Source organism: Papilio machaon, chromosome 19 (assembly GCF_912999745.1).
Source record: "Papilio machaon chromosome 19, ilPapMach1.1, whole genome shotgun sequence".
Classification (NCBI taxonomy): domain Eukaryota; kingdom Metazoa; phylum Arthropoda; class Insecta; order Lepidoptera; family Papilionidae; genus Papilio; species Papilio machaon.
Window position 1 is genome coordinate 6,620,003 of NC_060004.1, and position 21,593 is coordinate 6,641,595.

General features: G+C 32.1%; 2 protein-coding genes across 3 annotated transcripts; one reads left to right on the forward strand and one right to left on the reverse strand.

The window, feature by feature from the left end:
- The first annotated feature begins 643 nt into the window (after nt 1-643).
- On the forward strand, nt 644-5,876 carry LOC106715599. Its single transcript, XM_014508920.2, has 5 exons — nt 644-800; nt 4,632-4,788; nt 4,921-4,996; nt 5,248-5,481; nt 5,834-5,876. Exons 2-5 carry the CDS (start codon nt 4,713-4,715, stop codon nt 5,874-5,876), a joined length of 429 nt encoding a protein of 142 aa, XP_014364406.2. The 5' UTR covers nt 644-800; nt 4,632-4,712.
- Nucleotides 5,877-12,928: 7,052 nt separating this feature from the next.
- Nucleotides 12,929-20,447, reverse strand: LOC106715583. Of its 2 annotated transcripts, none has more exons than XM_045682459.1 (10): nt 20,162-20,447; nt 19,837-19,864; nt 19,494-19,594; nt 18,522-18,586; nt 17,739-17,853; nt 16,612-17,395; nt 15,990-16,136; nt 15,061-15,274; nt 13,953-14,304; nt 12,929-13,375 (listed from the first exon to the last, which is right to left on the reverse strand). In XM_045682459.1, exons 1-10 carry the CDS (start codon nt 20,255-20,257, stop codon nt 13,244-13,246), a joined length of 2,034 nt encoding a protein of 677 aa, XP_045538415.1. In that variant the 5' UTR covers nt 20,258-20,447; the 3' UTR covers nt 12,929-13,243. The 2 variants fall into 2 exon arrangements, with proteins under 2 accessions (XP_045538415.1, XP_045538414.1); XM_045682458.1 differs by having other exon boundaries at nt 15,061-15,277.
- Nucleotides 20,448-21,593: the final 1,146 nt, after the last annotated feature.

Sequence of the window (21,593 nt, forward strand, 5' to 3'; positions counted from 1 at the left end):
TTAGATGGATGTATGTTAGAAGGCATCTGTAGAACGGCTCAAGGGATCTTGATGGAATTTGACATAGCTGTAGAATATAATCTGGAAGAAGACATAGACTACTAATTAAGTGCTAAAGGGCAAAAGCTTGTTATTTATAAATTTGATTAAGCTAGTATGTCACCATCAAAAAATATATAAAATCATTATGTACATCTTCCAATGGGGGAGTCCGTTTCTACACAGGTAACGAGTAGATCGGGTAAGAGCTCTACTAAATCTCATCCTCCCAGCCGGCGCAGCCACGTATTCGGGGGTTTTTTGTGCAGGATCGCGGCTCAGGGATGGTCAGCCTTGTCGAGACAGAGCGGTTCTCGCAGGCAATTGTTCAGTTTCCAATGGAAATTCAATTTATTACTTTGTTGGATTGAGTTAACACATCTCGATTTACTGGTCGTTCAAAGTGATTGTACGAAAAAAACTTAAATCAAATAGAAAATAAAAAAACTATTTTACAGTTCGAAATAAATTAGCTTCAAATTTAATAAACCCATTAAATAACCTTAAAATTGCTACAAACCACTTTGAAAAGTGAATTACACAAAATTGAAATTGAACCTGAGCTCTTTTTCTAGGAAAATTTCATTGCTTTAGTTTGCCAAGGTGTCCACGGGGCATGTGCGGGGGAGGGCAGTGAGCCCTCCCACTGTCCTCCCCCGTCCCCGTCCTGGTGGGAGGAAACACGGGACATATAACGCGAGGTTCTCACGGCGGAGCCTGCATTGTAGCCTTGTTCCTTCAACTTCTCTGGAGAGGTACAGGTGAGTCTGAAAATATCTTAAGCTATTTTTCAGTTGTACGTTTTTAAACAAATTTTAATATAATAGGTGATTTTTTTATTTTTAGAGACGTCTGTGTTTAATAAAATTCTCACGTGTTGTGTAATTATGCATATTATTAATATTTTTTAGTATAAAATATAAAAAATAGTAACCAGTAAATAAATAATAATAGAACAGCATTATTAAATCTTTTTCAAAAAAAAAATGTAAAAAAATTCTGCAGCCGCTAAAAATAATAATCTGAATTTACTTAATTAAGTATTATTAATATTTAAATTTTGATTATTTAACAGTAATTTTTATTTACGGCAAATGATACAACCTACAAAGGAATCTGTAAAACCGATTTAATACAGAAATATATTCAGAAAATTATACACCGGTTAACCTTAATTTAGAAACAATATATATGTTATAAAAAGTAACTAGCGATAGCGAAGAAAAATTTACTCAAAATTTAATAAAGTTACAATAGTAAAACATAGTTAAAAAAAACTTGAGAGGTGTCAAGGGACACCCGGATGAACGAAGTTCCTTTCGATTAATTAGTGAAGGAACCAATGTTTATTCTATGAATAAAAAAACTTAAGTCTTTACAAGAAATACATTTTATTTCTATGAATTTTCGTTATATATTGTCACGTCGTTGCCATGGTTACTATAGCAAAAAGTGTCGTGACAACTTTTCGTAAGAATTTTTTCCGTCTAGCCCCCTTTCACAACGCGCGATAAGGAACTTCGTTCCAAAACTTCAACACAACGCGTTGAAATCTTTTACAGTACAATTGATTTATTCCTTCTTTATTCTAATTGATAGAATTTTATTTTATGTGAACTACGAAAAAGTATTTTTTACTAACTTATTTCTACCATTCAAAGTATTTTTTATGGCTATATTACAATGTTAGTAGTAAAGTACAAAACAAGATTTCAGATTGACAAGAATTCATCTTCTATATAAAAGAAAGTCGTGTTAGTTACACTATTTATAACTCAAGATCGGTCGAACTGATTTAGCTGGAAATTGGTGGGCAGGTAGCTTAGAACTAGGAGATGGACATAGGAACTTTTTTATCTTGTGTGCATTTTTTTTTCCGCGCGGACGGAGTCGCGGGTAAAAGCTAGTTTAATATAAAGATAATAAAAAAAAACATTACATATTGTGTAAATTGCAAAATTACTAATTATTTTAATTAGGTAAATATATATATGTCAAGCAAAACCGGTGTACGATATTTTTTTTCTTTAAATTTGTTTCATTAAGGTTTTCATTAAACATTACAAATATGGAAAAGGCGTCAAACAAAGCATATTATCAAATTATATTTTGAAGAAAAAATAAAAATTGACAAAAAAAATCCTACAGAGGACACATATTTTTTTGGTTTTAGATTATCAATCAGCCGCCGTCGAAAATCTAATATAATAATAATAAATCAGTGTAATCAGTACTTGTGTAGTTAAGTGAGCGTTAAGTGAGGCCGCGCTGTAACTTAGTTTAATTAAACTTATAACCTATCTCTGATATTAATATGTCAAGTTAACATACTACGGTCCAGTAAAACTGACAAGATAATTCAACGGTTCGTTCCGACTTCGTTCGTGACTTTTTTTAATGGTGGCTGAAAGAAACTTATTGTTTCAATTATGTTTATTGAAATGTGAAATCTTGACAGATAAATAACATATCAGTTATAACAGAAGCAGTTTCAGTCATACATATTTTAGTGTTTTACACACTTTTTTATAACCACATTGACGTTCATATCAGTCACCGGCGGTCAAAAGGTTAAAACACATGTTTAACTAAACAATGTCTGTCATTTTTTTTCCAGTAATAAGTAGAACAATATTAAATCTAATATATAAAATTCTCGTGTCACAGTTTTCGTCACCGTACTCCTCCGAAACGGCTTGACCGATTCTCATGAAATTTTGTGAGCATATTCAGTAGGTCTGAGAATCGGCCAACATCTATTTTTCATTTTTTTTTAACAGCGCGGACGGAGTCGCGGGCGACAGCTAGTATAGTCTATAGAAGTGTGGAAAATACATTACTATGAGTAAAGATTTTTTTTAAACACTCTTACAGTTTTGTTTATTTTGTACGTTACGAACATAACAAACAAACAGTCTACGTAGCAATATGAAATTTTGAGAGAACGTTTTAATTAAAAAAAAAAAACTTTTGAGTAAAATGGCAGTTAAATCGTATTTTAAAAACTAAAAATATTGTAAAGTTACAAAACTGACAAAAATATTCTTTTTACTGTAAATTCAAAGTCTTAAATGAGGATAATTGATTTAGTCTTTAACGAGGAAAGCTGCCGACCTAAAATTAAAGAGAACTAAACCTTACTGCTTCACAATAAGCTTTAAAATCGATCGATTGATTGTTGGCTATTGCAGTAGTAAAATAGTATAGGATTTTTCCGTGAGCTCCGCAAAGCGACTTCCTTCCGTTTGCAGCTGCCACCATCTTGTTTGCTGATTGCAAATCTTTTTTATTCTTTTAACTTTGCAACGAAATCTTAACAAGTCATCTTAAATAAACAAAGATAAACAATTGCTGTATTACTCAAAAAAATCCAGTTAGACTCTGTTTATTTAAAACACGAGTTTTAACCCTTTAATCGCCGGTGATATTATGGATGTCAACGTGGTTATTAATGATTTGGGAAAATATAAAAAGTAAATAAAGTAAGGAAAGGTAAATTATCCTCTCTCTTTTAAGGATTTATTCCCCTATTTCCGTTTAAGGTAGTAAGGCAAGCAATGCATAGTAGACGTCACTTCGGTATTTTATCGAATTCAAATGACCACTTGTTCGTCTGTAGAAGGTGACTACTTTTAAAAAGGACTACAAATCATTTGGTATTTATAAATAATGCAAACATTATTTAATTTGATCGTTTTACAAAATAATTTTCTAACATGAATTTAATTTAAAAATAATATAAATATTATTATAATATACTCTATTTGTTTACTTAAGTCGAAAGTTCTCTGATTAGTAAAAATACTAATTATAAACATATTAAAATGCAAGAAAATTAAATCAAATAAACGTTTGGATAACGACGAACTGACAATAAAAGAGATGTACAATATTTGCTATTAATTTAACAAATAACTTTACCAATTTATAAATAACCAGTCCCTTCAATATTCTGCTCGGTTATACATATGTTAATTAAGTTATAAAGTTATCAAAGGTATGTTTTATTTGTAAACGAAAAGTTTATGATAATCACATTATACCAGATACCTTTGTTAATACTGGTTTGTTATATATTTATATTCATACTCGTTAGTTGCGACCAAAAAGTTTCACCTTTTATATACAACTAATAAGTTGAATAAAGTTATACTACAAATTATTTAAAATTGATTTACAAAGTTTTTCTCGTAGATTCTTTTATAATTTCACTGGTTTAGATAAACCTTGAAAGTTTACTTGAACTACAATAGTCATCATCTCCCTGGCCTTTTCCCACTCACGTGGGGTCGGCACACAAGGTTTTATAAACCTTAAAGTTTTGGCTTAAGTTTTTACGGCCGGCCGCATGCCTGTCGCCAACCCTACTTGAACTACAATAGTAATTTTACTAGTTTTTTTACATTTTAGCATAAACATGTGTCAACCTTATTATCAGCGGCGGTTAAAGGGTTAAGGCACGTGTTTATTTAAACAGTGTCTTACTGTCATTTTTACAATAGTTTGAAGAAATTAGAAAAAAAAAACTTTTTTTTCTCAATATTTTTAAACATTGCCAGCAACTTTTAATATAATATCTAATATAATTTTAGGAAACAATTACCAATTCAACAATTGCACACAGTGTGTGGTGCGTCACTAACAGCGGGTACTAAAGCGCAGGCGATAGCGAGATGTGGCGGTGCGCGTGCGCATTGGCGCTGCTGTGTGCGGCACTCGCGCGCTCTGATACTTATAAACGTGCTGAATGTAAGGACATTTATTACTAATATTTGTACTATTGAAACTATTCCAGGCTTCAGCCGTGTTAATTTTTAAGCGTAGACTTTATCTACAGTGTTGATTTTTTTTTAAATACCTAATTTTTGTTTTTGACGTTAGTGGCGACGGCTCCTTTCGTGCTGGGATCGCGCTACGGCCGCTCCTCTCCGCGAATGATCGCACCACGCAACGACAGGTGACGTTTCCATGTTGAACGCTTGCAGTAGGGCCGCATTTAAAAAGACCCGTAGTACTACTTATCTATAACTCGAATTTTTGAAAAGTTTGACTATATTTTTTCCAGCATAATTGACACTCTATAACTGAATGAGGAACTCTTTCGTATCAACTTTAAGTGCTATTTCGAATACAACAATTAAGAAAAACTTACTTGTCTTAAGTCTACAAAATCCGTAACACTTTGTTTACACAACTCAATCTTCACAGGTTCTTCATGGGCAGCAGATATGGCAAGCGGTCGGAACCAGCTGTGCGTACTCTGACCCCGCAAGATGTAACGTGGCGCGATATAACGTCGCAAGATGTAACGTCGCAAGGTGTAACGTCACAAGATGTAACGTCGCAAGGTGTAACGTGGCGGAACGTTGTGCGTTTATGTGAACTTCAAGTTTTCGCACCGCTCTGCTCGCTACAACATTCGTCTAAATCTTTATACAACAGGTAAGTATTTTATCACATATAGTTTAAAGTAATTCAAGAAGATAGATAAATATTAGCAATCTTTTTATTAATTTAGGTAACGCAAAAGAATGTTTTTCTATTTAAATACTAATTCTAGTAAAATATTAAAAATATTATGAGGCTGAGGCTAGAAAATATTCACTTTTTCTTCTCAGTGTGTTAACTAGTCTTATACGAGTATAATGAGGAATAAATTTGTAACGATAAATAAAAAAAAACTAATCTAATAGTTTGGGAAAATTCTTTCATCATTACAATGCTTACAGGTCCTTTTATTATTTAAAAATCTCATTTTGAAAGTGATCTACATATGTAATAACTGTTGTTACAGAATAGACCAAGAGCCAGCGGAGAAAATGGACTACAAAGATTAATTGCTATATCTCAAACACGACCTATATCGCACATCGAACAGACTGGAACTGAATCAATATAATCTATTAAAGTAATAATGTATTTATAATAATAACACTCTAGAAACTGATAGAACGGACAGACAGGATTTAATAATAGTAAAAAATGTTATCCTTCTTTTGTACTCTTACATAATTTTTTAAGCTAATATTTATTAAATGTGAGTGTACAAAAATATCGTACGAGTCGGATTAAGGCTGGAAATCTGATTCGTGCAATTACTTGATGTTTAAACTTTACCCATTTATCCTTTTGAATACTTCATTGCTGCTATTAAAACATATAGTTGTCTCTGTCTAAAATAGAATGAAAAATTGAATACAATATGTTTACAAATCTTTGCCCAAAAGAATATAAAAAAGATTTACCGCCAAGTAGATTTTTGTAATTTAATAATTTATTTAATAAAGGTTTATACGTCAAGTTGTAATGCTACTAGTCACATAATTATTGTATTTAGTTACATTATGTTTCTGAAAATAAATGAAAATTATTTATATTGTTTTTTTTTGCTTTTACATTATTACCTGCTCCTAGACAAAGTCACTTTCAATTAGTCAAAGATATTTGGTCCGGTAAGAGAGGTACTATCGCCGTTAGTTCTGTCAGAAAACATGCGAAACCAACATAAGAAAAGGAGAAGACAGATACAGTAGGACAAAGACATTTTGACAGTTTTTTTACATTGACTGAGGGGCGCTAGTGTGCTGTCGTTATTTTATTTAAATTTGACCACCGTATTAGATAACTTTATCCGTCTATAGCTAGTAGAATCGTCAAAATATGTTGATATATAGAAATAAATATGTGACAATCTCTTGACATATCAAAAGTTACTTAGTTCCATACTTTTTTTTACTTTTCGGTCAGAGATGTCGCTAATCGAAAAGATACTTTGTCTAAAGGATCTGATGTAACTCTCTGGATAAGCTTCCTGCATCTCACAACCATTCCCAAACTATTAAGCACGTGTTCATAAACAACTCTAGTATTAAACAAATATACGAATGTAGAGAAAGACTATGTATCTACAATTTTACTATCTATGAAACTAGGTTATTTGATCTATACCTATAATATCCTCCCTGGTAAATGGTTCTGTCTGAGGCGTAGAACACTGTGGACGCTCCGCTACGGGGATATATGACATTAAGACGTTATGATATATATATATATATATAGTGACGTAGTGATATATAGTGACGGGATATATGTATATATATATATATATATACATATATCCCCGTAGCGTCCACAGTGTTCTGCGCCTCAGACAGAACCATTTACCAGGGAGGATACCCGAAACAAACAGAGTTCGGCTGTGAACTCCAGAACGGCAGCCCCGCCAATAGCCTAGGGCACAATGGACCATAGCCTAGGGCACAAACGAACACAATAATATATATCATAGAAAATTATTAAAAAATTCAATGAGTAAGTAATTTTAATAGTTTGGCAACATCAGCTTTTATTATTAGGGGCTTAGGCCCTAAAGAGGCAGACCCAAAACTAGATGGAAAGATGTAGTGCTAAAGGACATCAGTGAGTGCCAAGTCTCAGATGAAGATGTCGAGGACAGGGCGAGGTGGAGGAAACTGATTGGAAAAGCCGACCCTACCACCTTGTGGGATACGAGCTAGGCAGGGCGAGAGAGATTAATTAGCATTAGGACTTTCTTCCTACAAATTTTCAACTTTGGTGAAATGACGTTGTTCATGTGTTATTCACTACTTTGGGCCCCCACCAAGCAACTGTTATCTAAATTTCATACTTGGCCATCGTTTCTAACTCGATTAGGTCTGTCTTCTGAAATTCTATCATTGCTGAAACGATTTAATTCGGTCAAATCTGCTATAGTTTAGAGTTACTACATATCCTATCTTACTAATATTATTAAATGCGAATTTTTAGATGGATGGATATTTGAAGGTATCTCCTGAACGGCGCAAAGGATCTTGATGAAATTTGGCACAGATGTAGAACATAGTCTGGAAGAACACATAGGCTACTTGATACGTTTATTTTTTATTACTGCATGGACGGAGTAGCGAGCGACAGCTAGTTGTACATAAATAGTAACAATATATTATTTATTCACAGCAAATAGGAAACATTTCTATAAACATTTCTGATATTCGTATACAATATATTTAGAAGCAAGAAATTATCCTTAAAGTATATTTGTCCTGCCCTCTGGCGGCAACTGAAGTACAAACATTCAATGGAAAATATTTAAGCAAAGGACAAACTCTTTGATGCGGCTACCATTCACACCGTAGCGAATAACTTAGGAAAAATATTTTTAAAACATAGAAGCTAACGAGCAACTATTGTACGCCTAAGATATTGTAGATTTTATACATAAAAATGTCAAAGAAATGAGAACATTTTACTTATATAAAATATTATAATCTGTAATTGATTTCGAATCGAAAAAAAAAAATAATAAAAAATGTTCAAAAAATACATAACAATAACTTAATACTAAGTGATTATTAATTTTATTTTTATATTTCAAACTTGTTATACTGATAATTTTTTTTGTTAATTTTTTTATTTAATTTAGTGGTTCTAAACGGTGTTAGTGGTACCCTATCTATCTCCCTTGGGCGTTTGTACAGTCACATAAAACAATAATAGTCCCATCTATTTGTGATTTCAGTGTCCACTTTATTGAGACAAATTAAATGAAAGCCCACGTTTAAAAAATATCGACATTTCATGAGGTAATCAAATATCTAAAAGAATTCATGCTTTAACTTTTAAATGGCAAACAATTAGGTTAACGAACATTTGATTTTAAGTTAAAAATGAAGAGTTCTATTTAAACTTCTATATATAAAAGAAAGTCGTGTTAGTTACACTATTTATAACTCAAGATCGGTCGAACTGATTTAGCTGAAAATTGATGGGGAGGTAGCTTAGAACTAGGAGACAGACATAGGAACTTTTTACTCTTGTGTGCATTTTTTTTTATTCCGCGCGGACGGAGTCGCGAGTAAAAGCTAGTCTCTATTATTTTGTTCGACAAATTTATACATTTTTAAATCTTTTCTTCTTTCGGGAATGGATCGGATCGACCGGAGAAATTTCTCGTACAATTTATAAAAGTGCTGGATACAATTTTAGTCTATGTTCATTATTCTAGAATTGTTTCTTTTACCATTTTCTTGCATAAAAACAAGACGTTTCATTATGCATTAACACATTTAAATGTGTCAAAGAACTGAATACAGTTATTTAAAATAATAGAGTAAAATAATGGTGAAAAATCTTCGAAATTTATGCAATAATGTCTGTTTATTCTCGACAATATAAAATTACAATTCTTTCCTCTATATTTAATTTATTGTTTAGTTTCTATTCTATTCAACATTATTTGTTATTTAATGTCAAGATACATTACAACTTTTATATTTAAGTGTCACAAGCAGGGTTGTAAAAGATTGTTCAGAATGACACATCGTCTACGGTCGTGGATTGCGAAGTCAGGACACAGGTGATCGGGGAGTCATAACGCATTAGATATGAAGTGTTGTAGAAATAGCACGGAAAATTATTACATTATCCTTTAAGGAGACGTAGGTTATTAAGAAAGTATTTTTTTCGACTATTTTTAAATTATGTTTTGAGTGGCGGAGTCCCCTTTCTCTTCCCACCCTTTTCTTATAAATAAAGGATGGGAAGGGGAAGTGGATTTGACATTCCTCCGTCAATTAGAGTTAGGGAACACATCTGCAATTGGATCGGATATGGGCAGTGGTTGCTTCGCTATTTCGGCGAATTATGGTGGCCGCTTGCTCGTTTGCCACCATAAGTTTACTAATACTATAAATTCGAAAGTTTGGATGGATGTATGGCTGTTTATATGAAGGTATCTCCGGAACGTCTGAACGGATCTTGATGAAATTTGACAGAGATGTACAACATAGTATGAAAGAACACATAGGCTACTTATTAAGTTTTTTTTAAAATTCCGCGCGGACAGAGTTGCGGGCGACAGTTACTTTAAATAAATTAGGGAAACTTTGCAGTATTCATTGGTAATTTTATTATGGTCAATATCTAACGAGGAACCATCCAATATTGAATGAAATCCATCAGAATCGAACCCAACATAATAGAGAGCTTTTTCTTTTGCATTAAAGGGCTACATAGATTTTTTGCACATATATTCCTTTTAGGGTTATTTAGTTGTCCACGTTTTATAAAGAGTCATTGTAAAAACGAGATTTAGTACCGCGGGGAGATGTAGGAGATTGCTTGCAAATTCAGTTTGCCGGCACACGGCAGATATTTCAGTGCGCGATGCAAACCACGCGTCTTTTACGAAACATTTCAAAACAAAAGATTGCCTCAAAGAAAATTCATATTTAAATTTATGTATCTACGCGTAGCGTAGATAGTAACACTAAAGCTTGTAACACAGCGGGGTAGGCAGTAATAGAATAGCATGTCTCTTTCGTTTCATATTTTAGGATTAAGGTAAGGCGCAGTTGGGTGACCGCCCAGAGTGCTGGTTAAGGGCACCACAGATCTGCAAATTACACAGTCCCACGTAATGCTGTTAACGCCCCCTCTCCCCATAGGCATGGCAAAAAAGGGGACGCTGTAAAATTCTCGGGCATTGATAGTGCTAAAACTGGCACTGCATAAGAATTTTTTTAAATTTGGTTTTGGGAGAAATAAAAACAATTAACAAATAACTATAATAATTTAATTTGTAATTTATATTTTACTTATAAAAAAGTTTCGGTTCTAAAAATACTTACAAATGGTTTATTATCAACCGATAAACAATCAATGTATTATAAGTGAATGTCAACTTTCAATACAATTAAAGAAAAATCACAAAAAGAGAAACATTTTTAATGTGTTTTCGGCGAAACAAATCAACAATATGAGTCCACACAAAATTCCAAACAAAAAACAAAATAGAGTTTACGCTGAAACTAGTAAATTCTAAATTATTTGAAGTAAAAAAGTTTTTATGAAATAACTATATGCTACTATAATTTAACTTCAATTAATTTCACAATATTAACAAAATAACGTAAAAAAAACTCAAATATTGTAATGGCCGGTACGTATGAAATTTGACTTGCGTTAGTTTACTTAATTTACAGTGGATTTTTGAGACCAGTCTGTTTAAAACATTTTGTTCGAAATTTTGGTCTCAGAAACCAACGGTTAGCATTTCAATCGAAACGTATACTCGTGCTTCGACAGCAGATACACAGTTTATTCGGATTTAAATACTTTTAGAATGTTTTTTGACATACTATCTAACTAGTCGTATAACTATAGAGGTACATTTGTAAAGATGTAACAACGATATGTTATAACTTTGGAATCATCCAAATCACACAGTTCGAAAGTGAAGGGAGGGGGGCGAAATAAATCACGAAACATCACGAGCGGGGACTAAAATATCACGTAATTTATTTAAAATATAATTTAATAATATCTTGGAAATTTCAATTTAACTTTAAAGGTACTAAAAATACACGTGATTTTAGGTATAGAGGGAGGGGTGGTCTAAACTCTCATCTCATCTCACCAGAGGGAGGGTCAAAAATTTGTTAAAAAAATGACGTGTTTAATGGATTACCCTTAAAAAAAAGATTATATCAAAACTGAAAAAAATTGACATACTAATGTTATATAAAATACTAATACATATTTACTAAGAAACTTAGGGAACAAGAAATATCTAAGTTAAGAGAGATTCCAAAACATTTCAACAATAAACCTATCGTAATTATATTATGTATATAATATATAATGAAATAAGGCATAACATATTGTAAATATATAAAACTTAACTATTTCATACTAACTTCTGCACGCGACTCCGTCCATGCGGAAATAAAAACTTTTTGTTTCATGTCCCACGGAAATGGGATAAAAACTATGTCTGTCTTCTAGTTCTAAGTTATTCAAAGAACAATTAATTCACAGAAAAATTATATATTTATTTTTATCTAATAAATCTTACTAATATTATAAATGCGAATGTTTGGATGGATGGATGTTTATTAGAAGATATCTCGGTAACGGATCAACGGATCTTGATGAAATTTGTCACAGATGTAGAACGTTATTTGGAAGAACACATATGCTACTAATTGTTTTTTTAATCCAAACGGAGTCGCGTGCGTCAGCTTGTATATAATATTTTTATATTATAATAATATCTCCTTGAAATTTGCTTACAATCAAATACATAAATACAATTTCATAACAAAAATAACATATAAACAATGTATAAATTGAAAACAGCAGCATTGAAGCTAAAAATTATTTTTATTCGTTGTTAAAAACAATTTTTCTTAAACTTTATACAATAACTATTCTATAAAACTATATTCACGACATAACGTTGGTAACTTACCGCGTCATTTCTCTTCTACTTTTACTTAAAACAAAAAGAAAACAACTAACTTTTAACTAATAACTAAAACTAACAACTAAAACTAATAATAAAATAAACTAACTTTAAAAAATACGATCTTTTTTTAAAACAAAAAGGCAAAGGTGTTGGTTGTCAGTATGCCACCTCTTTTGGCAGAATGTTCAATTTTGTATTCAACCAACAATGTTATACAATAAAAAATATAAAAAAAGTTTAACCACTTATAAATATAAATGTGAATTCTATATTTTTTTCCTTAATAAGTGATCTATAAGAATAAAAAAAATTGAAAACTTGGGAGGTGTCAAGGGACACCCGGGTGGAACGAAGTTCCTTTCAATTAATTAGTGTTTTGAACCAATGTTTATTGTATGAATAAAAAACTTAAGTATTCACAAGAAGTACATTTTATTTCTATAAATTTTCGTTATATATTGTCACGTCGTTGCCATGGTGAAGTAGCGCTCATTCGTCGTTAACATACTTACTATAGCAAAAAGTGTCGTGACAGCTTTTCGTAAGAATTTTTTCCGTCTAGCCCCCTTTCACAACGCGCGATAAGGAACTTCGTTCCAAAAATCTTTACTACAACCAAAATTTAAAATCATTTAAGTCTACCTTATATAAGGGTCCGTTTACATTCATGGGCGGAGAGGAGAGCGGGTTTTTATCGCAAATAAAATTTAACCTTACACAATTAAAACAAGATTTAATTATTCAATAGCAAGCGTAAAAATACGTAAAAGTAAACCTTGTTTCAATCCAATAAAGTTCAATTTTATATACAAAAAAAAATTTGCAATGCTCTGCGTGTCTGTGAACAGTCCTTAAGGGTTGGTTTCTACTGTCAAAATTGGGAACTTAACAACTTGAATGATACTGTGTCTTGGTAATAAGTACTCGTCAGGCGAGTCAGTACTTATGGTTAATGTTTATTGACTGCAATGAATCAAAACATGTCGCATCTTTGGATAATAACTTTAATGGTACATCTCCTGACATCAAATTGAGGAATTCTTCTAAACTCGACAACGCAGTTATAACCTGGTTAAAAATAGATTCAAGTAAATTTTAGAGCGGACAGAAATATTTTCTTACAAATTAAATTAAAATCTTCTGTAGAGCTTGTCAAGTAAACAAAATGTCACTCTTGATGTCAAATGATTCGTGTTCTTCCATCCATAGGCTATCGATAGTTCCAATGTAAAAGGGCCAAAGTAACAAATTGACGATTTTTACTTTTTTATGTTTAAAGTTACCTCTTAGTTTGAGTTAACATGCACTAAACACAAATACACATTTACAGATGTAAATGTGTATTTTTTGCTAAAGTAAAATGACCTATGTGGTATATTTTCCTTTATGGTTGAAACTTTGAAAGCCTCTACTGTAAAGTTGCCAATTTGCACATTGGCCCTTAAAAAAATAGTAGATAGTAAATAGTATTGTAAATCTTTATTTGTTTCTAAACTAGTAGATGGATTTTGATGAAATCTATAAGATGTATGGATGGATGGAAAAAACTAAAGTGGTTATTTTCGTCCACAGTTTACTCTCACAAGTACCTGAAATTGTGTTCTAATAAATAATCACGAGCTGGGATAAATTTTGTTTCACTAACCTTTGCGTATTTGAGAGGTTGTTCTGACACCTTCATATATAATCTATCTTGTAGGCAAACTCTTTCTGGTGCTATGAATTTACCATCTTGCATTTCAGTCAATCTGGCGAAGGATTTCACTTTTATCCTGGATACAGGTCTATCAATTTCACATTTATCATCAACTTTGGTCTGTGTTTCAGGTACGTTACAATTATTTGCACAATTATCAATGTAATCATTTTCAGTATTATCTATTACTGATTTCACCCATTTCGCAAATGGCGATGTTCCGTTTGCGACATTATCATATATTTGTAAAGTAAGAGGATTGTAGACATCGGTGCCATTGTTTTCTTGTGGAAATATAATTCTGAAATAATTATATTCTTTAACTTACTATATATTACTAACTAGCTTTTACCCGCGACTCCGTTCGCGCGGAATAAAAAATAGAAAACGGGGTAAAAATTATCCTATGTCCGTTTCCTGGTTCTAAGCTACCTGCCCACCATTTTTCAGTCAAATCGATTCAGCTGTTCTTGAGTTATAAATAGTGTAACTAACACGACTTTCTTTTATATATATAGATAGATAAATGTGAATGTTTAGATGGATGTTTGTTTGAAGGTAGCTCCAGAACGGTTCAACGGATCTTGATGAAATTTGTCACAGATATAGAACCTAGTCAGGAAGAACACATAGGCCACTTATTATTTTTTTTATAATTCAACGCGGACGAAGTCGCGGACGACAGCTAGTATATGATAAAATTGATTTAAAAATATGAATATCGAAAAAAATATATACTTCGCAAGTGTTGCTAATTATAATAAAATATTTTAATTGTTTGTCTCTCTGTTCGTAAATCCATATTTGTTCCTGGTAATCTCAAAAACTACTGGACCGATTTTGACTCGATATTTACAGGGAAGTAGGTTATGAGTATGAGAGTAACTTGGACTGCTTTTTTTAACAGCGCTGACAAATTCGCGATTGAGCACTAGTTAACAAATAATATAGTAACTTTTTTTTATACGTTGGGCCAAAGAGTATTTGACTGATAGCGGACAAGCGGTTTTTTAATGACCAAATAGTGTTTTTTTTAATAAATTCAATTAGAACCTACCTAGTTTTCATTGATAAAGGTAGACTGCAGTAAATTGGTGATTCACACGTATAGTCCGTAAGTGTGACAACAGTGTGACCACCAGTAAGTGTCCAGGATGGTTTTGAAGCATCAATTTGTAATATGACAAGTTCTTTCACAGATTTCCCTTGCACCCATAGGTCCAGTGGCATCAATGGCATTAATAACAACGGTGCAGGTGTAGGTTCGATTTCTACTGCAGATATAGAAAATGGAAATATTTTATTCCTTTTTTTTGGGCAAGTAATTTTTAATTACAATTTATATTATAATGAACTTAAATGATATTTGTTTTCGATTAGCTTTAAAGCTGATTATAGATATTTCATAGTCGTTCTTCAGAGTCTGTTCAGACTGACAGGAGCGGAGAGCAGATTAGATTTTTATCGCAAAAAAATTAAGCTTTATACTATTGAAATAAGGTTTATTTTACTTTGCATGTCTTTTGTTATCAAAAGAAAGTGTTATGAAGACGTGAAATGTAAAATTAAACCATTATTAAATTTTTATATGCGATATAAATCTGCTCTCAGCCCCCGTCTTTATGAACAGATCCTTATGCCTTTAAGTTCCAACAAAGTACATTAAATTTCATTTAAAAAATCAATACTTCTAAGCCATGAATTCTTTAATACCTCGCTTTTAATTCTTTAAACTAAGTTAAAGTTCGAGTTTCGATATTCTGTCTAGAAATAAAAAAAAAAATAAGTCATATAAATTAGCATCGATGGCTCAGTACTGAGCACTTGTCTTGTAACCTGCAGATTATGGGTTCGAATCCCGCCATTGATTTACATATGTACATTTATCCTTCAAAGATAGTTGTATATAATTGGTTGGCTTAGTCACCCCTAACTTAGGGTAAGCTTCCCTCAGTGGGGACGTAAAGTGAGCTGACGATGACATACCTTGGGTGTCATTAGGCACCATCATCCGCTGTATGTGGTCCACCGGGTTGCATGTAAGAGATGCGTTTACAATCTTCAAATTAGGCAACAGTAGTGAAGTGTTGCCATCCATTAGTTGCGATTTTGGAATTATTACAAAACTTCGACCTGCAAATATTTAACAAATTTTCACCAAACACTGGACAGATTTAGAACTTCGATTAGAAATTCTTAACTTTCCGAAAATCTTTAATACGACCCTCAAATCCATCTTACTAATATTATAAATGCGAAAGTTTGGATGGATGTTTATCAATTCTCATGAAATTTTGTGAGCATATTCAGTAGGTCTGAGAATCGGCCAACATCTATTTTTCATAAACCCCCCCCCCCATTTTTTTTAACTGCGCGCGGACGGAGTCGCGGGCGACAGCTAGTTATCTATACAATTAAAAAATAGTATACCACCGGCTGCAGAATCCAATGACTCAAGTAACCAGTGGTGAGGACTACAGAGATAGGAATCTCCTCACTATGCACGCGGTTTTTAAATTAACTGCCTTAGTATCAGGTCCTATCTAACTATTTATCTGTGTAGTGAGAGCTTTTTTAAGTTGTTAAATACTAAGTTTGTATTTCTTACCTGCAGTTTCACTTGTATACTGAGCCAGCGGAGACTGTTGTACATAAATCTGTTGTCCAGGTACATTCATAGGCACTAATGTATTCGCTTGAGGTATACTATGAACTATTTCACTACCCACATTTGCTACTTGAACTCCAGTTAAACTACCTAAATCTGTATTTATCATATTTATATTACTGGATGGCACTAAAATTGGTGTTATCACTTTTTTTAGTTGTTTAACTTCATCTTGTTTGTCTGTATGTGTGGCTAATGAGTATACGTTTGTGATTATAGGTGTGTTATCACTATTTTGGTCTAATTGTGTGTTATCTGGACCATCGGTTAGGTCAATTACAGGACTCGGTTTGTCTGTGGGTAGTGTAGACGTGTTTTGATTTCCAGACATACATTGACTTGTATTTGTGTATGGATTACTATTAGTTGATAGTAAAATATTATTATTGCTGGAATTTGTTGATGTATTTTGTATTGCACATTCATTTGAAGATTTCGATGTAACATTTGGTAATTGAAAATATTTCTTTGTTAAATTCTTTTGTCTTCCCCATTCTTCTAATGCATTGGTACATTCCGTCTCCTTGCATTCGGTGTTATCTTTTTTCGATTTTCTTTTTCTTTTCTTTTTCGATTGCTTCTGTGTATTTCTTTCTCTGTTTTGTCTTTTTTTTCTTTTATCGTTCATCATATCTATGACTGCGCTAAATCTTACATTATCATCACTGTCGCTGGAATCTCTTATTGCGATCACATTTACTGGTAACTTGGATTGATTGTGGACCTATAAATTATTTAATTTAAAACATGGCTGAAGTGAAACTCAAATTATTATTGATTTCATATACATAAAAAAATGTTTATAGTACACAGTATTTTTTTATATTGGCAATATGAATTCGCTGAAATAGCGAAGCGAACGATACCCATAGACATCTGTAATTGAAGATGCGTTGCCTACCTTTAATCAACGGAGAAGGAGATGCACAGATAGAGGATATTCTCCTCTTCCTATGCTTCTCCTCCACCAAACTTCACCTTTCCATAATTTCTTTATAACAAAATGGTAACTAAAATTAGGTCTCCTGCACTCTGAATACTAGTTAAAGCTTTTTTTCAATACTTACTGGACTTTTCATAATGATGCTTAGTATTTTATCATTGAGTTCGTCATAACTTTCATCTACCTTGTCATTGGATTTGTTTATTTTATTTTGTTCCGAATCATTATGACAAAGTGCTCTGGAAATATATCAAATGTCACTTTTGATCTTCTTAAATCTTATTTCCACTAAGAAAATAGCCGCAAGCTACCACTAATTTATATAAAATTGCTTGTCCGCGATTACTATATAAATTAACATCTCCTCAGTGGAAAAGGGGTTTAAATGTTACACTCTCAGTATACTTTTAATATATTGGGTTGTTCGAAAAGTCATTATGTTTTTGGAACGAAGTTCCTTATCGCGCGTTGTGAAAGGGGGCTAGACGGAAAAAATTCTTACGAAAAGTTGTCACGACACCTTTTGCTATAGTAAGTATGTTAACGACGAATGAGCGCTACTTCACCATGGCAACGACGTGACAATATATAACGAAAATTCATAGAAATAAAAAGTACTTCTTGTGAAGACTTAAGTTTTTTATTCATAGAATAAACATTGGTTCCTTCACTAATTAATCGAAAGGAATTTCGTTCCATCCGGGTGTCCCAACACACCTCTCAAGTATTTTTTTTCTATGTTTAATAATGCTTTTATCAGCTCCAACCGACTTTCGAGGAGGTGGTGCATCTTCATCGAAAATACACGAATCCTAAATCTAGGAAAAACGAAATGACTTTCCGAACGACCTAATAATATGAGTAATCCTGTCGTATATTAAATTAGTGTAAAAAATATAAAACATACGCGGATGAAGTATTTGTTGACAATTCCATTGATTTGTCTAAATTTATAGGCGTCAAAGGTGGTACCTGAAAACGTAACGTTACTAAATACACCTTAAAAAATTGCAGTTATTTTTTTCCAACTTAATATGTAACATATTAAAAATTTTACTATTAATATTATAAATGCGAATGTTTGGATGTATGGATGGATGTTTGTTAGAAAGTATTTTTAGAACGGCTCAATGTATCTTGATGAAATTTGACACATGTAGAACATAGTCTGGAAGAACACATAGACTATTTGTTAAGTTTTTTTTATACCGCTCGGATAGAGTCGCGGGTAGCGTTGCCAAGCGATAAAGCCGGACATAGGTAGGTTTTTTGATTGCGTGTCCGGCCAAAATAAACGGTTTTCCGACTTTTGTTAGGCTTTTTACATTTCCCAAACGAGAGTGTACCTATTAATACTGAGACAACATTCTAAATAATACAGGGTGTCCTTTCTACCCAAATGTACGGCCAAACTGGCTGGTCTGTCCAGCTAGTAGGTTTTGCGTTCTGGCAACCCTAGTCGCAGGTGATAGCTAGTATTGCCTAAATTGTTATATGGAAAAAAAAATCATATTTTGCGTTGCAGATAATTGTCTGTCTGTGTGTTCGCAAATCCACGGGAATTTGACAGAAAGGTAGCTAATGCACGCTGGAATATCATAGGCTACTTTTTTTAATTCTGCGATTCAAGTCGCGGGCGAGGGCTAGTTGTAAATATACTACGCTTCAAGACATGAAACAATTACCATATATTATGTTTGTATCTATAAACTGTATATACTAGCTGCCGCCTGCAACTCCGTCTATAGCCGTAATCTGTGTTCTTGTTCTACATCTATGCCAAATTTCATCAAAATCCGTTGAGCCGTTTTGGAGATCAAACATCCATCCATACATCCAAACAATCGCATTTATATTAAGATATAATAGTTGTACACACCGGCAGCTTTTTAAAAAGTTCATCGAGTTCTAAAGCATCGATAACATTATAATTTGTTATTTCTCTTGTTGGCTCTTCACTAAAAATACCAAACGAATCCGCTGAAAGAAAAAATTTAACTAATAACTAAAAAAAAAGTATTTTTTATTCGTATATATTTTTACTCCATCAAAAGTCAATATTTTCGCACTTATGTAGTTTTTATAAATGTGGATGAACGATTAAATGGATTTTGGGCAAGTCAGGTGTAATTATATTACTATTCTGTCAGTCAATTTTATTTTTTAATTAAAAAATTGGTGTTATTTTGTCACATCGTCATAAACTTAAAATTTAAACATACCTTCAGATGGTGAATCACATCTGCTAATCTGTAAACAAGAAAATATAATTGAAAATTGAATGAAAAAGATTCAATATTAACAGAACTTTATATATTCCTGGTTAGACTATACATATAATTTGTACAAGCATTTTAATCCCCTTCCCTTCCCTAATTCACATAAGCAAAGGATGGTAAGTGGAAGTGAATTTGACGAAGGATATATACTATTTATATGCGTCCCCTCCCCTGTCGATTATAGGTAGGCAACATATATGCAATTGCGGTCTGTAACAATTTTAATTTCCTGAAAACATATAAAAATTAGTAAAAAAAGGCATCTTACCGAGACAGGAGCAACTTCTGCCGTCAGAATAGTGCTATTTATTTTCCTGACTTCTTCAATATCTGTTAATTTAATTTTTTTCTTTCTCCTGCACATTGTTCTCTGTTCGTTTGTAAATCGATGTAAATTCACTGACAATTGTTTGCATAACTTAAATAAACGTTTATTTTTATCATTTCTAAGAAAATTCTCTGATAATCCATCCAAATTTATGGATAAATTTGTATTACAAAGAATCGAATTACAACTATTCCTAGTTTGTCTTCTTGGTAATATTTTTGATGTATTAATTTTTTTATTTATATTTTTTAAAGGGCATAATTTATTTTTTAGATGTTTTATATTTATACTGTGGTTTTTGTAATATTTTTTCCAAGAAGGAATTTCATCGCATCTGATTAACGGTATTGTTATTTTTTTCGTTAATTTAGGATCTGAAAGAATAAGAACTATATTTAATCTTAACACATTAACAATGGGTTTCTGAGACTAAAACCTTCGTTCAGGGATTCCCAAAGGAGTCGATATAGAAATTAAAGCATTGCTAATTCTTACTCTGTCTTCTATTGACCTAAGTCAGAAGGAATAATAATAATAATTGATCTTAAAAGTAGGTAATTTGACCATGGGGTCTGAGGTAACAGTTCATTTTGGAAAAGGGGGGACACTTGTACAAAATAGTTTGGGAATCCCTGATTTAAAACATACTTTTATCTTTACTCTGTCAAAGATAAGGATGACAGTGTTTTATACTAGAAAATTTGTTCTCAGAAACCGACATTAAATGTACAAATAAAATAAAAAAATTACCATTTTCTATATTTTTGTCCATTTTTGATACAAAATTTTCTTTAAACAGTTTCGAATTTCCATCATTTTCATCAATCCAATTAATTACTTTGGAATTATTATTTTGTAATATTCCTGAATTTAATTCCGTTTCGAAATAAGTTTGTTTTTCTGTTCTAATATTATTTGAATATTCCATTTGTGATACAACACTAAGTGTTTCAGAATCTGAATCACTATCGAATATTAAATGTTTTTGTGCTTTTGTTGGATCTATATTATTTAATACTGCATTTAAATCAATTTCATAACCTTCAATAGTGTTATTTGTAATTAATGAATTTTTATTATCAAGATGTTTCTTGATAGCAACACTAGAATTTACATTAACAATAAATTCGTTATTGTTAATTGTTTGTTTATCAACATTTGTGTCAGTATTTTGTATAATTAAATCGGATTTATTATTACTTTGAGATTCTTCATCTATTATATTTTTATTATTAACAAAGTTAATTTCAGAATTTGTATTTTCTGTTAATTTATTAATTTCTCCATTAATTAAATCTGTTTTATTATTTTCATTTATATATTTATTACTATTCAAAGGTTGTACAATACAAACATGTTTTTGTACATCTAA